Source organism: Hylobates moloch, unplaced genomic scaffold (genome assembly GCF_009828535.3).
Source record: "Hylobates moloch isolate HMO894 unplaced genomic scaffold, HMol_V3 SCAFFOLD_1, whole genome shotgun sequence".
In the NCBI taxonomy this organism is placed as follows: Eukaryota; Metazoa; Chordata; class Mammalia; order Primates; family Hylobatidae; genus Hylobates; species Hylobates moloch.
In genome coordinates, this window is record NW_026652276.1 from 147,344,021 (window position 1) to 147,355,707 (window position 11,687).

Genomic DNA, 11,687 nt, shown 5'->3' on the forward strand with positions numbered 1-11,687 from the left:
CATAATAATTATTATCCATAATAATTATTCATCCATAATAATTATTAGAGTTTGGGAGAGAGTAAACTACAGAGACTTGCTTACCAATGTCCATAATCAATATGCTGCCGGATCAGGGTGTGGGGCTGAACAGTGCCATATAAGTCCACTTCAGGCATGTTCATGTCATCGATAAAATAAATCAATTTTTTATTTCCTCCAGGACCATAGTTATGACCAGCTTTTTTCTCTAGGGGTTTCTCAAGAATTTCTGAAATAAACATATATTTCTGTCCACCAATCAACAGAATGTAAATGTTTGCTTAGTCATTTTTCTCTTGTTCTTACCTTCTTCTGTTGATTTCATCCACCCTATGGTTTCAGGTATCACCTCTTCATAGGTTAAGAGACCTGAGATGTGTCTCTGGCCCCTCCTTTTGTGTCATGCTCTCCTGCCAATCTCCCTCCTGTTGCCAGAAGTCACTCCACCTCTCCTTTTATGGAGACTGCAACATGCGCAGCATGACATCACATTGTCCATCACAGCTGAAACAACCCAATTGCTGATCTGTGTACTTCCTCCCCTGTACCCATTCTATATGGCCACTGCTAGTCCAGCTATGGCCTGGTCTCTCAGTTCTCTTCTCTGTCATCTCTGCAGAAGAGTCTGGGGACAGGTCAGGAAAGTCTCCCATACCTGTCTTCTTAGGCCGCTGGAGTGCAGAGACACAAGAACAGTGAGTGTAGACGCTATCCACAATGTAGTCACTATCCGTGAATACATAAAGTTACATTTCTTCCTGTAAGGAAGACTTTGTGTCTATTTTTTTAAAGTCCTGGGTGAAGAAAATCCAGAACAGTGTGTGTCTCAGATGTAGTGTCTGATTACTTATTGACTCTCCAAACAGACTATAAGTATTTTGAGACCAAGGAACTATGTCATATTCATTGCTATACCACCGACAATGGCCACAATAAATACTTTTTTTAAATGAGCAAACAAATCAATGAATGAATGAAGAATCATATAATAAATAAACACCTTTTCCAAGAGGCAGACCCACATTTCCAAACACTTGCTGGGCATTAATTCTTACTAGCCATTACCATCCAATGTTCAGCCGACACTAAATCTGCCTCTTTTCCAACTCAGCTTAACATGATCTCTTCCTCACTCGCAATTCACCTCTTTCCTTTTGCCCCTGTGCTCCCGCTTATGGGGTTAACATGCCCAGTGAGGCAGATGCAAAGCCTCCAGTAATCTGTCTCTCCTGGTCTCGTGTTTGTCCAACCACAGCCTATAAATGGTACTTCATGTCATTTCCATATGTTCCCAACTTGCCACCTCCTTTTCTACAATTCTGGTCCAGGGTCACATTACATATAGCTCTTATACTACTCAGGGGAACTGATCTCCCCATCTCAGACCTCTCTTCTCAAAAGACAGTGCCCACCTTGTCAGTTCCTTGCTTCCCTATCAATGGTTCACCATTTTCCATCAAATGAAATACAGTCCCCTCAGTTTGTATCTCAGCATTCTCTATAGTTGGTGTGATCAACCATCGGTGGTTGCCTGGGATTGTCCCAGTTTTAACACTACAAGTCCCATGTTCCAGAAAACACTTTGGTCTTTTGGCGAACTGGACAGTTGGTCACCCTATCTGCAGTATAACTCCAAATCAGTAGCTTAGCCTTTTCCATATCTTGCACCCAATCACTATGCTTCAGTCAACATATTCAATTCATTGAATGTGTCCCACAATTCTCTCTCTTCCGTGTCTTTGCTTAAGCTGGTCCTTCTATCCTAATCTTCTTTGCCCATTTGTCGCCCCAGCTCAAATGTTTGAAATCATAATTCTCTTTACAAGTATACTGACAACTACAGCTCTTTCTATTGCTCATACTAATAGGCCATCTGTAAATCGTATTCATGCCTGTATTCCTTTTAGGAATTAGCAAGATGCACTCACATCATAGGTAATTTGTTCAACTACTGAACTGTAGCCTAATCTTCCATTTATAAATCATAGAGTCTTTCTTTCATATCTGCAAATGAAAAACATACCCTACACAATGCTTGGGAAAAAGTAGGTAAATGATGTGTACTTTCTGAATAGATGAATAAAATAATTGGCTCTTTTTGGGAGACAGGTATCTCAATACATTGCCCAGGCTGGACTCAAACTCCTGGGCTCAAGCAATCCTCCCACCTCAGCCTCCTGAGTAGCTGGCATTACCAGCATGTACCACCACATCTGGCTTGAGTTGGCTTTCTAAGGGTTCCATTCATAAAGACAAGACCAAGTGATTAACAAAAAAGATGACAGAAAAATCACTATTGACTGTTAACGATGTCAATAAGTAAGAAAATTTATTATTAGTCTCCACTGATATAGCTAAGAAAACAACATATATCCACATGTAAACAGATACCCCAGGAACCCACATTCAAGGCAACTCAACAGTTTTAATAAACAACTGGACATCAGAGAGTCTGGATGCCCCCCAACAGAGCCCCCTTTCCCTGCTGGAGATTGACTGGCCTTCCAACATCAGCTCTTTCTGTGATTTCCTCTCTATGTCTCATGTCTCTTTTGCTCACCCTACCTAACTCTGGGAATGCCTCAAATCTGTGCGGTTCTTTTGATTACATTGATTAGTTATTCAATAGTTCAAAATTAGTCCTAGTGATTTTAAGATTTCATTAATGACTCTTGGCTCTGTCATTTATGCAACAGTTTTAATGAATTTCTCCTAAATTAATCTTTTACTTGAAAAAGTAACCAGAACATCCCTCCTTGAGTATACCCTTATATTGGTAAGAGTCCACGCAATTAAAGGCAACCAGTGGCTTTGAGGTAACACATTAACATTATTGATGTATATTTTTGCTGTTCTAAAGCATAATCACCCAAATAAAGCCATGAGTGACATAAAAAGCCAAAAGCACAACAATATTTAAACAACGTATATTTAACAAGGATGATAAGTACACATTCAACTGAGGCCCAAGCAATAACTCTAAATTCTAGGGAAAGGCATTATTAGTCTTTTGGGCTGCATGTCCCCGCCTTGATGATTTTTGATCCCTTGTTTCTAGAAAATAAACAGGTGCACTTACTTTGCAGAGCTGCAGATGTTGTGTAGTAGTTGAAAGGCACACGGGATACTATGTAATCCTCAGAGAGACTTGCCAATGTGTCACCTACGAAGACTGTTTTTCCCACTCCTGCATTTCCTACCAGCATTAGAGGTTTTCCTTTCTCAAGCAACAACTCCATGAAATATCTAAGACGAGTTGTCTCTGTGGTGTGAACCAGAACTGTCTGGGAGGAGAAACAGAATGAGACAAAGATCAGAAAGAGAAAGAGCACGTGCGTGAGAGACAGGCATTCCAAAATTTTATATCAAACTCAACACGGTCACTTTAGAATTGAGATCCAAATAATTCATAGTTCAGATTAGCACCCAACGGGAGAGATTCCACCTTATTTTCAATGTTGAATGGTCAGAGTTCAGACATTGTAGCTTGAGGAGAGCAACTGGATAGTGCCATCAAAGTACCATAAAGTAAACAACTGATTTATCATTTCCAAATTAACTACTAGCCCCCAAGGCTCCTAATTCCAAAATACCTACTCTCTGCCCAACATTGTGGTAAGCGCAGAAGGGAATATAGTAGACATATAAGAAACTATCTACAACATTTCAGGAGATGAGAAAATGTTCAAGAAATCAAGCCACACACAAATGAAAATTGGGACCAATGCCTTAGCCTGGTTTGTTTGTTTTGAGATGGAGTCTTGCTCTGTTACCCAGGCTGGAGTGCAGTGGCATGATCATGGCTCACTGCAGCCTCGACTTCCTGAGCTCAGGTTATTCTCCTGCCTCAGCCTCCCTAGTAGCTGGGACTACAGGTGCCCATCACCACGCCCGGCTAATTTTTTGTATTTTTAGTAGAGACGGGGTTTCACCTTGTTAGCCAGGATGGTCTCGATCTCCTGACCTTGTGATCCACCCGCCTCAGGCTCCCAAAGTGCTGAGATTACAGGCTTGAGCCACTGCGCCCAGTTGATTGTGAGTTTTTTTAATGACTATTTTTTTCAGACAGGGTCTCACTCCTACATCCAGGCTGGAGGGCGGTGGCGTGATGATGACTAACTGCAGCCTTGACTTCCTGAGCTCAGGTTCTCCTCCCACCTCAGCCTCCCAAGTAGCTGAGACTACAGGCATGCACCACCATGCCCAACTGATTATTCTGTATTTTCTGTAGAGATGGGATTTTGCCATGCTGCCCAGACTCATCTCAAACTCCTGGGCTGAAGTGATTACCTGCCTCAGCCTCCCAAAGGGCTAGGATCACAGGTGTGAGCCACCATGGCTGACTCAACCAAATATTTTATACACAATTCTAGATCATCTTCATGTCTGAACATTTACTCTAGAACTTCATTTTAATTCAGTGATACTCAGGGCTTACTAAAAGACAGACTGTTCTGTGCTACACTAAATAGTCCTAGGCTACTCTTTAAAAAATATTCGAGCTGCATGTCATATTTTTCCCTTTCTTGCTGCTAGTTGTCATCATTTGCTTTTAAATTTGTCTGCTGGCCCTTTCCACATGTTAATACTAATAATTCACACTTACTTGGAAATAAGTATGTGGCAGGTACCATGCTAAGCACTTTACATATATAATGTCATAAGACACACATAACAAACCTATAAAGAGAGTTGTTATTTTTATTTCAGAGGTCATGAAACTAAAGCTTAAAGAACATAACTGACTTGGTCAAGGTCATAGCTACTAGTAAGTGGCAGTACTTCGATTCAAACCCAAGTCTGTCAGAGCCTGACCTCTCTCTTATCTACACATAGAATGCTCTTCAGAGCATGGACTCTGGAGCCAGGATGCCTGGGTGTGAATCCTGCTTTGCTTGTTTTAGTGTGATGAACTCTTGTTAGTTTGCTCAGGATTTCCCATTTTTAAAATTCAAAGTCCAATGTTCCTGAAACTCCTTTAATTCCAGTCAAACTAGAACTGTTGGTCATCCTATACTTACTACCCGTATAGCTGTGGATATATTTCTTCTCTTTGTGCCTGTTTCTCCGTATGTTAAAAAAAAAAAAAAAAAAAAAAGGCTAGTGACAGTCCCTGCCTTAGAAGGTTGCTATAAGGATTGCATTATGTACAGCACTCAGTAAAAGGCCTGACATATAATGGCATAATATTGTGTTTGCTATTATTATTGACTTTCTATGGTTCTCTTCTACTATATTAAGGTGCTGTTAATTAAATAATCACATTTGGTACAACTGTGTGGAAAGAAAGAGTACAAACTGGTCATAGGTTCTCTGTCGAATATAAGATATCATCACTAAGGTGCATCAATCTTGCGATACCAGTTTTCAGGTCTTCAGCAGTCTTGGTTGATTACAGGTTCTCAGCCTTCAACCAACTAGAACATACTCGTAGGTAGCTGAATTCTAGGCAGCTTGAACAAAAAGCAAGATTTCCAACTAGATAAAGTGGATGGAGCAGGCACTTTCGGCTGTTGGGATGCCCATTTCCCTGCTTCTTTTTTTTGAGATGGAGTCTCGCTTTTGTTGCTCAGGCTGGAGTGCAATGGCACAATCTCAGCTCACTGCAACCTCTGCCTCCCGAGTTCAAGCAATTCTCCTGCCTCAGCCTCCCAAATAGCTGAGATTACAGGCACTTGCCACCACACCCAGCTAATTTTTTGTATTTTTAGTTGAGAAGAGGTTTCACAATGTTGGCCAGGCTGGTCTCGAATTCCTGGCCTCAGGTGATCCACCCACCTCGGCTTCCCAAAGCGCTGGGATTACAGGTGTGAGTCACTGCATGTGGCCTTCCCTGCTTCTTCTTTGCTGGGAGAGCCCCCACTTTGTCCAAGTCCCCACCCCTCCCCCACACAGCCATGTGCTCCACGGGAAGCTCTGCCTGGTTCCTGCAGGATGTGAGGACGCATCAAAGCCCATCATGGCAGCCCCACTGCCCAGGCCTGAGACTGGGTTAGAGGTGGCACATGGCCCAGTCTGCAGAATTAGATGCAGGACGCAGTCAGCTCCAGGCTTCTGAGAAAGGTTTCCTCACTCTTAACAAAAAGATATGAGAAAGTCCCTGCCTCCTTTGAAGTTGTCTTCTGGAACCACTAGAGACATCTTGAGACCAAAGGGATGGCTGTCTTAAATTGAAGTCAACGTTAAGAGCAGTACAGAAAGATGGTTTGATCAGAATCCTTGGTGATTCCACCAGGTCACAGAATTAATCTGCATTGTGGTTATTCGACTTCTGAATTCTTTGTTTGTGAAATAATAAATTTCCTCATTGTTAGGGGTTGAATTGTCTCCTCCTCAAATTTCTGTGTTGAAGTCCTCATCTGCAGTACCTCAGAATGTGATGTTATTTGGGAATGGGGTGCTGCAGATGTAATGAGATAGGATGAAGTCACACCGGAGTAATATTACAGGCTGATAATGTTGTGTCCCCCCAACATTCATGTCATGAAGCCCTAACCCCGGTATTTCAGAATGGGAGTGTATTTGGAAACAGGGGCTTTAAAGGGGTGATTAAGTTAAAATGAAGCCATTAGACTGAGCCCTAATCCAATCTGACAGGTGTCCTTATAAGAAAATTTGAACCCACAGGGAGATATCAGGGATACATATACACAGAGAAAAGCCATGTGAGGATGCAGAGAGAAAGTGGCTAGGAGGAGTGAGGCCTCAGGAGAAGCCAAACTTGCTGACACCTTGAGCTTGGACCGCTAGCCTCCAGAGCTGTGAAAAAAGAAACTTCTGTGGTTGAAGTTGCCCAGTCTGTGGCATTTTGTTATGGCAGCCCTAGCAAACTAATACAGTTGTCCTCCTTTAACCTTGGCGAGGTATGTTCCAAGGCTCCCAGGGAATGCCTGAAACCACAGATGGTACAGAACCCCATATATACTGTTTTTTCCTATACCTATATACCTGTGATAAAGTTTAATTTATAAATTAGGTACGCTAAGAGATTAACAATAGTAAAATAGAACAATTCTGTCAGCAGCACTACTCTTGCACTTTGGGGTCATTATTATGTAAAATAAGGGTTACTTGAACACAAGCACTGCAATACACAACAATCAACCTGGTCACCAAGACAGCTGGATGAAGGGATGGTTACCATCCTGGGTGGGATAAAGTGGGGCAGCACGAGATTTCATTCTGCTACTCAGATCAGTGTGCAATTTAACTTATAAATTGCTTATATTTGGAATATTCCATTGAGTATTTTTGGACCACTGTTGACCACAGGTAACCAAAACCTCAGAAAGCAAAACCATGGATAAGTGAGGGACTACTGTACAGGTTTGCTTGTTTGTTTGAACTTTTATTTGTAAATTTATGCAACCAGTTTCAGAATATAGAGATTATTTTGTAGTTTGCTTTCTTCCATCAACATTATACTTTTGAGATATGCTGATACTGGTGTATCTAGGTCTAGGTAATTTTTCTTACTGCTATGTAGATTTCCATTCTACTAATATATTACAAGTTAGTTTTTCAATTTTCCTTTTTTTGGTTGTTGTCAGGAACAACATGGCCATGATCATCTTTCTATGTGCAGTTGGGTTTCTCTAGGTTACAACTATAAATTTTTTGGATCACAGAGCTAAAATATGCTTTATTTTTTAAAAAAGTTAATTTTTAATTGACAAAATTGTATATATTTATTGTGTATAACCTGATGTTTTGAAATATGTATATATTGTAAAATGGCTAAATCCAGCAAATTAATATACGCTTACAATTCACATAGTTTTTTTTTTTTTTTTTTTCGAGACAGTTTCACTCTTGTTGCCCAGGCTGGGTCCGATGGCACAATCTCGGCTCTCTGCAACCTCTGCCTCCCAGGTTTAAGAAATTCTCCTGCCTCACCCTCCCGAGTAGCTGGGATTATAGGCGCACACCACCAAAAGCAGCTATTTTTTGTATTTTTAGTAGAGACGGGGTTTTGCCATGTTGGCCAGGTTGGTCTCAAACTCCTGACCTCAGGTGATCAACCTGCCTTGGCCTCCCAAAGTGCTGGGATTACAGGTGTGAGCCACTGCACCCAGCCCCATGTGCTTATTTTTTATGGGAAGAATACTTACAATTTTTTCTCTTAATGGTTTTTAAAAAATACTACACATTGTTATTAACTATAGTCACCATGCACAATAGATCTCTTGAACTTATTTCTCCTAACTGAAATTTTGTATCCTTTGACCAACATCTCTCCAACCTCCTAACTCCAGCCCCTGGTAGCCACCATTCCACTCCTCCGCTTCTATGAGTTCAACTTTTAAAATTTCACAAGTAAGTGAAATCATGCAGTATTTGTCTTTCTGTGTCTGATTTGTTTCACTTAATGTCCTCCAGGTTCATCCAAGTTGTTGCAAAGGACAGGATTTCCTTCTTTTTAAAGGCTGAAAGGTACAAGTTGAATATCCCTTATCTGAAATGTTTGTGACCACAGGTATTTTGGATTTTAGTTTTTGGGGGTTTTGGGACATTTGCATTATGCTTACTGGTTGAGCATTCTTAATCTGAAATGAAACTATTCCAGTGAACATTTCCTTCGAGCATAATGCCAGCCCTCCAAGTTTTTAATTTTGGAGCATTTTAGATTTCTGAATTAGAGATGCTCAACCTGTATGCCATTGTGTGTATGAACCTCATTTTCTTTGTCTGTTCATCCATCGATGGACACTTAGGTTAACTCCATATCTTGGCTATTGTGACTAGTGCTGCAGTAAACATGCGAGTACAGATATCTCTTTGACACATTAATTTTGTTTCCTTAGGATATATACCCAGAAGTGGGATTGCTAGATCATATGGTAGCTCAATTTTTGAGGAACCTCCATACTGTTTTCCATAATGGCTGTACTAATTGATATGTTCACCAACAGTGTGCAAAGGTTCCATTTTCTCATTTTTCTTGACAACCCTTGTTATCTTTCGTCTTTTTGATAACAGACATTCTAACAGGTGTGAGGTGGTATCTCATGGTTAATACAGATTTTGATTGTGAGAAGTGGGCTGCTACTGTAACAGATACCTTAAAAAGTGGAAGTGACTTTGGAACAGGATAAGACGACAGGACAGAATAGTTTTAAGGCGCAGGCAAGAAAATGCCTAGATTGCATTGAAGAGATTGTTGGTGGAAATACAGACATTAAAGAGGCTTCTGGTGAGGCCTCAGATGGTAATAAGGAACGTGTTACTTGACACTGGCAGAAAAGCAATTCTTGTCATAAAGTGGCAAGGAACATGGCTGAATTGCATTCTAGTGTTCTGTGGAAGATAGAATCTGTGAGTGACTAACTCAAGAACTTAACTGAGGAGATTTCTAAGAAAAGTGTTGAAGATGTGACCTAGATTCTCCTTATTGCTAGCAAAATGAAAGAGGAGAAAGACATATTGAAGAAGTAACTGTTAAGCAGAAAGGAACTAGAACTTAAAGATTTGGGAAATTCTCAGCTTGTCCATATGCAGAACATGAGAAAGTGTATTCTGGAGAGAACACCAAAGTGTGGCCAGACAATGACGCCATAAAGAAATTATGGGTGTAATTCTTAGACAAAATCACCTATTTCAGAAGAAGCCAGGGATAGAGATGGGGTTATATCAGCAGAAATATTGCCAGCTTGGGGTAAAGAGGATGCAAACAGGACAAAATGAAGGAAGGTAAGACTTCTTAGATTCTACAGGACAAGACAATTTAGCAACCTGGCTGCAAATATGTATTAGCCTCCAAGAAAAGGGAAAGTAACTCCAAAGGCAATTCACAGACCAGCAGAACATCTACTGCCACTGCCACCACTGGCCCAAAAGGTACAGATCAGGGAGATGAGGCTATTTCCCTCTCACTTTCAGGGGATGGGGTCACCACTTCTGTCAGTGAGCCAGGATGCTACCTCCCAGTGCCCCAGGGACAGGGCTGCTGCCCCCAAGGGCAATACTGCCGCCTTAGTGGGTCCAGAGGCAGGGCCATCATCCCAGTGGGCCCCGGTACAGGGCATTGAGCCAAAGAAGATTATTCTGAAGTCTTAAGAATCTAAAGGCATTTGCTCTGCTGAGTTTTGGACTTGCTTGGGACCTGTGACCTCTTTCTTCTGATTTCTCCCTTTTGGAATAGAAAGGTCTATCCTATGCCTGTTCTACCATTGTATTTTGCAAGCAGGTAACTTCTCTTGTTTTGTAAGTTCACAGCTAGAGAGGAATTTTGCCTCAGGATGAACTGTACTTCAATTCATGAAATAAATTGATAGATGAAATGTATCATGTAGATGATATTGGGATTATATTTGGGACTTAGAATTGATACTGGAATCGGTTAACAATTTTGGGCTGTTGGTAGGCTGGGCGTGGTGGCTCATGCCTGTAATCCTAGCACTTTGGGAAGCCAAGGTGGGTGGATCAGTTGAGGTAAGGAGTTCAAGACCAGCCCGGCCAACATGGTGAAACCCTGTCTCTACTAAAAATACAAAAATTAGCCGGGCATGGTGGTGGGGTACCTGTAATCCCATCTACTCGGGAGGATGAGGCAGGAGAATTGCTTGAAGCTGGGAGGCTGAGGTTGCAGTGAGCCAAGATTGCACCATTGCACTCCAGCCTGGGCAACAGAGTAAGACTCTGTCTCAAAAAAAAAAAAAAAAAAAAAGAAAGGAAAAAAGAAAAAAAAAGAATTTTGGGCTGTTGGAATCGGTGAATGTATTTTGTAAGTCAGTAGGACTTGAATTTTGGGGGTCAAGAGGGCACATTGTTACAGGCTGAATTACGTCTCCTTCAAAATTCATCTCTTGAAGCCTTAACCCCTCATACCTCAGAATGTGGCTGTATTTGGGAATAGGACTTATAAAAGAGATAATTAAGTTAAAATGAGGCTATTAGGCCCTTATCCAATGTGACTGGTGTCCTTAGGAGAAGAAGAAATTTAGACACACAGGGAGACAGTGACCATGAATGTGCACAAAGAGAAAAGGCTATGTGAGGTCACGGCAAGCAATGCCTATCAGCAAACCGAGGAGAAAGGGTGCAGGAGAAACAAAACCCCTCGATATCTCCATCTTGGACTTCTAGCCTCTAGAACTATGAGAAAAATATGTTTTTATTGTTTGTGCCACCTGGTCTTTGGTCTTTTGTTATGGCAGATCCAGGAAATGAATGCACTGGGCTTTCTGTTATTTGGCACTAATTGCCTCCTAATAAATGCCGCAGAAATCACCTATATGCCACGCATACAGCACTCCCAAAATAATAAGCTCCAAAATGAATCAGAGTGACATGATTTTGAGGAAGAAATAATACGAAAAGGAAAACACATTGAGGTAGAATACAATGATCAAAGAATACCTGAATCTAAGGGAAATGTAGAAGAGCAATCTATGAAAAGAAACAGTGAAGAAAGAGAGAAAGGTTCATTTGGATCATCAGCTGTCACATGACTTTGAAACGTGAATAGAGGAGATTAAACATATTCATTTGATAGCTGGAGGGTATAAGAAGAACGTTATATGTGAAAAGTGCTAACTAAGAAGTTTACAATAAGTTCAGAAATAAGAATCACTGAACAGAAATATGCCTTCAATTTTTACGAACTCACAAAGTTTCTAGGAAAATATAAAGAAATTGTTATTTCTTTATATTTTATAGTTATTACA

The 11,687-nt window shown here is 40.9% G+C and overlaps 1 protein-coding gene across 1 annotated transcript in view; it reads right to left on the reverse strand.

The window, feature by feature from the left end:
* DNAH11 (dynein axonemal heavy chain 11) overlaps positions 1-11,687 on the reverse strand; it is a 363,007-nt gene that overhangs the window by 174,467 nt on the left and 176,853 nt on the right. Inside the window, exons 46-47 of the mRNA XM_058446556.1 lie at positions 3,101-3,305; positions 85-250 (exon numbers count right to left, since the gene is read on the reverse strand). Of these exons, the coding sequence (XP_058302539.1) occupies positions 85-250; positions 3,101-3,305 (371 nt within the window). The remainder of the gene's footprint in view (positions 1-84; positions 251-3,100; positions 3,306-11,687) is intronic.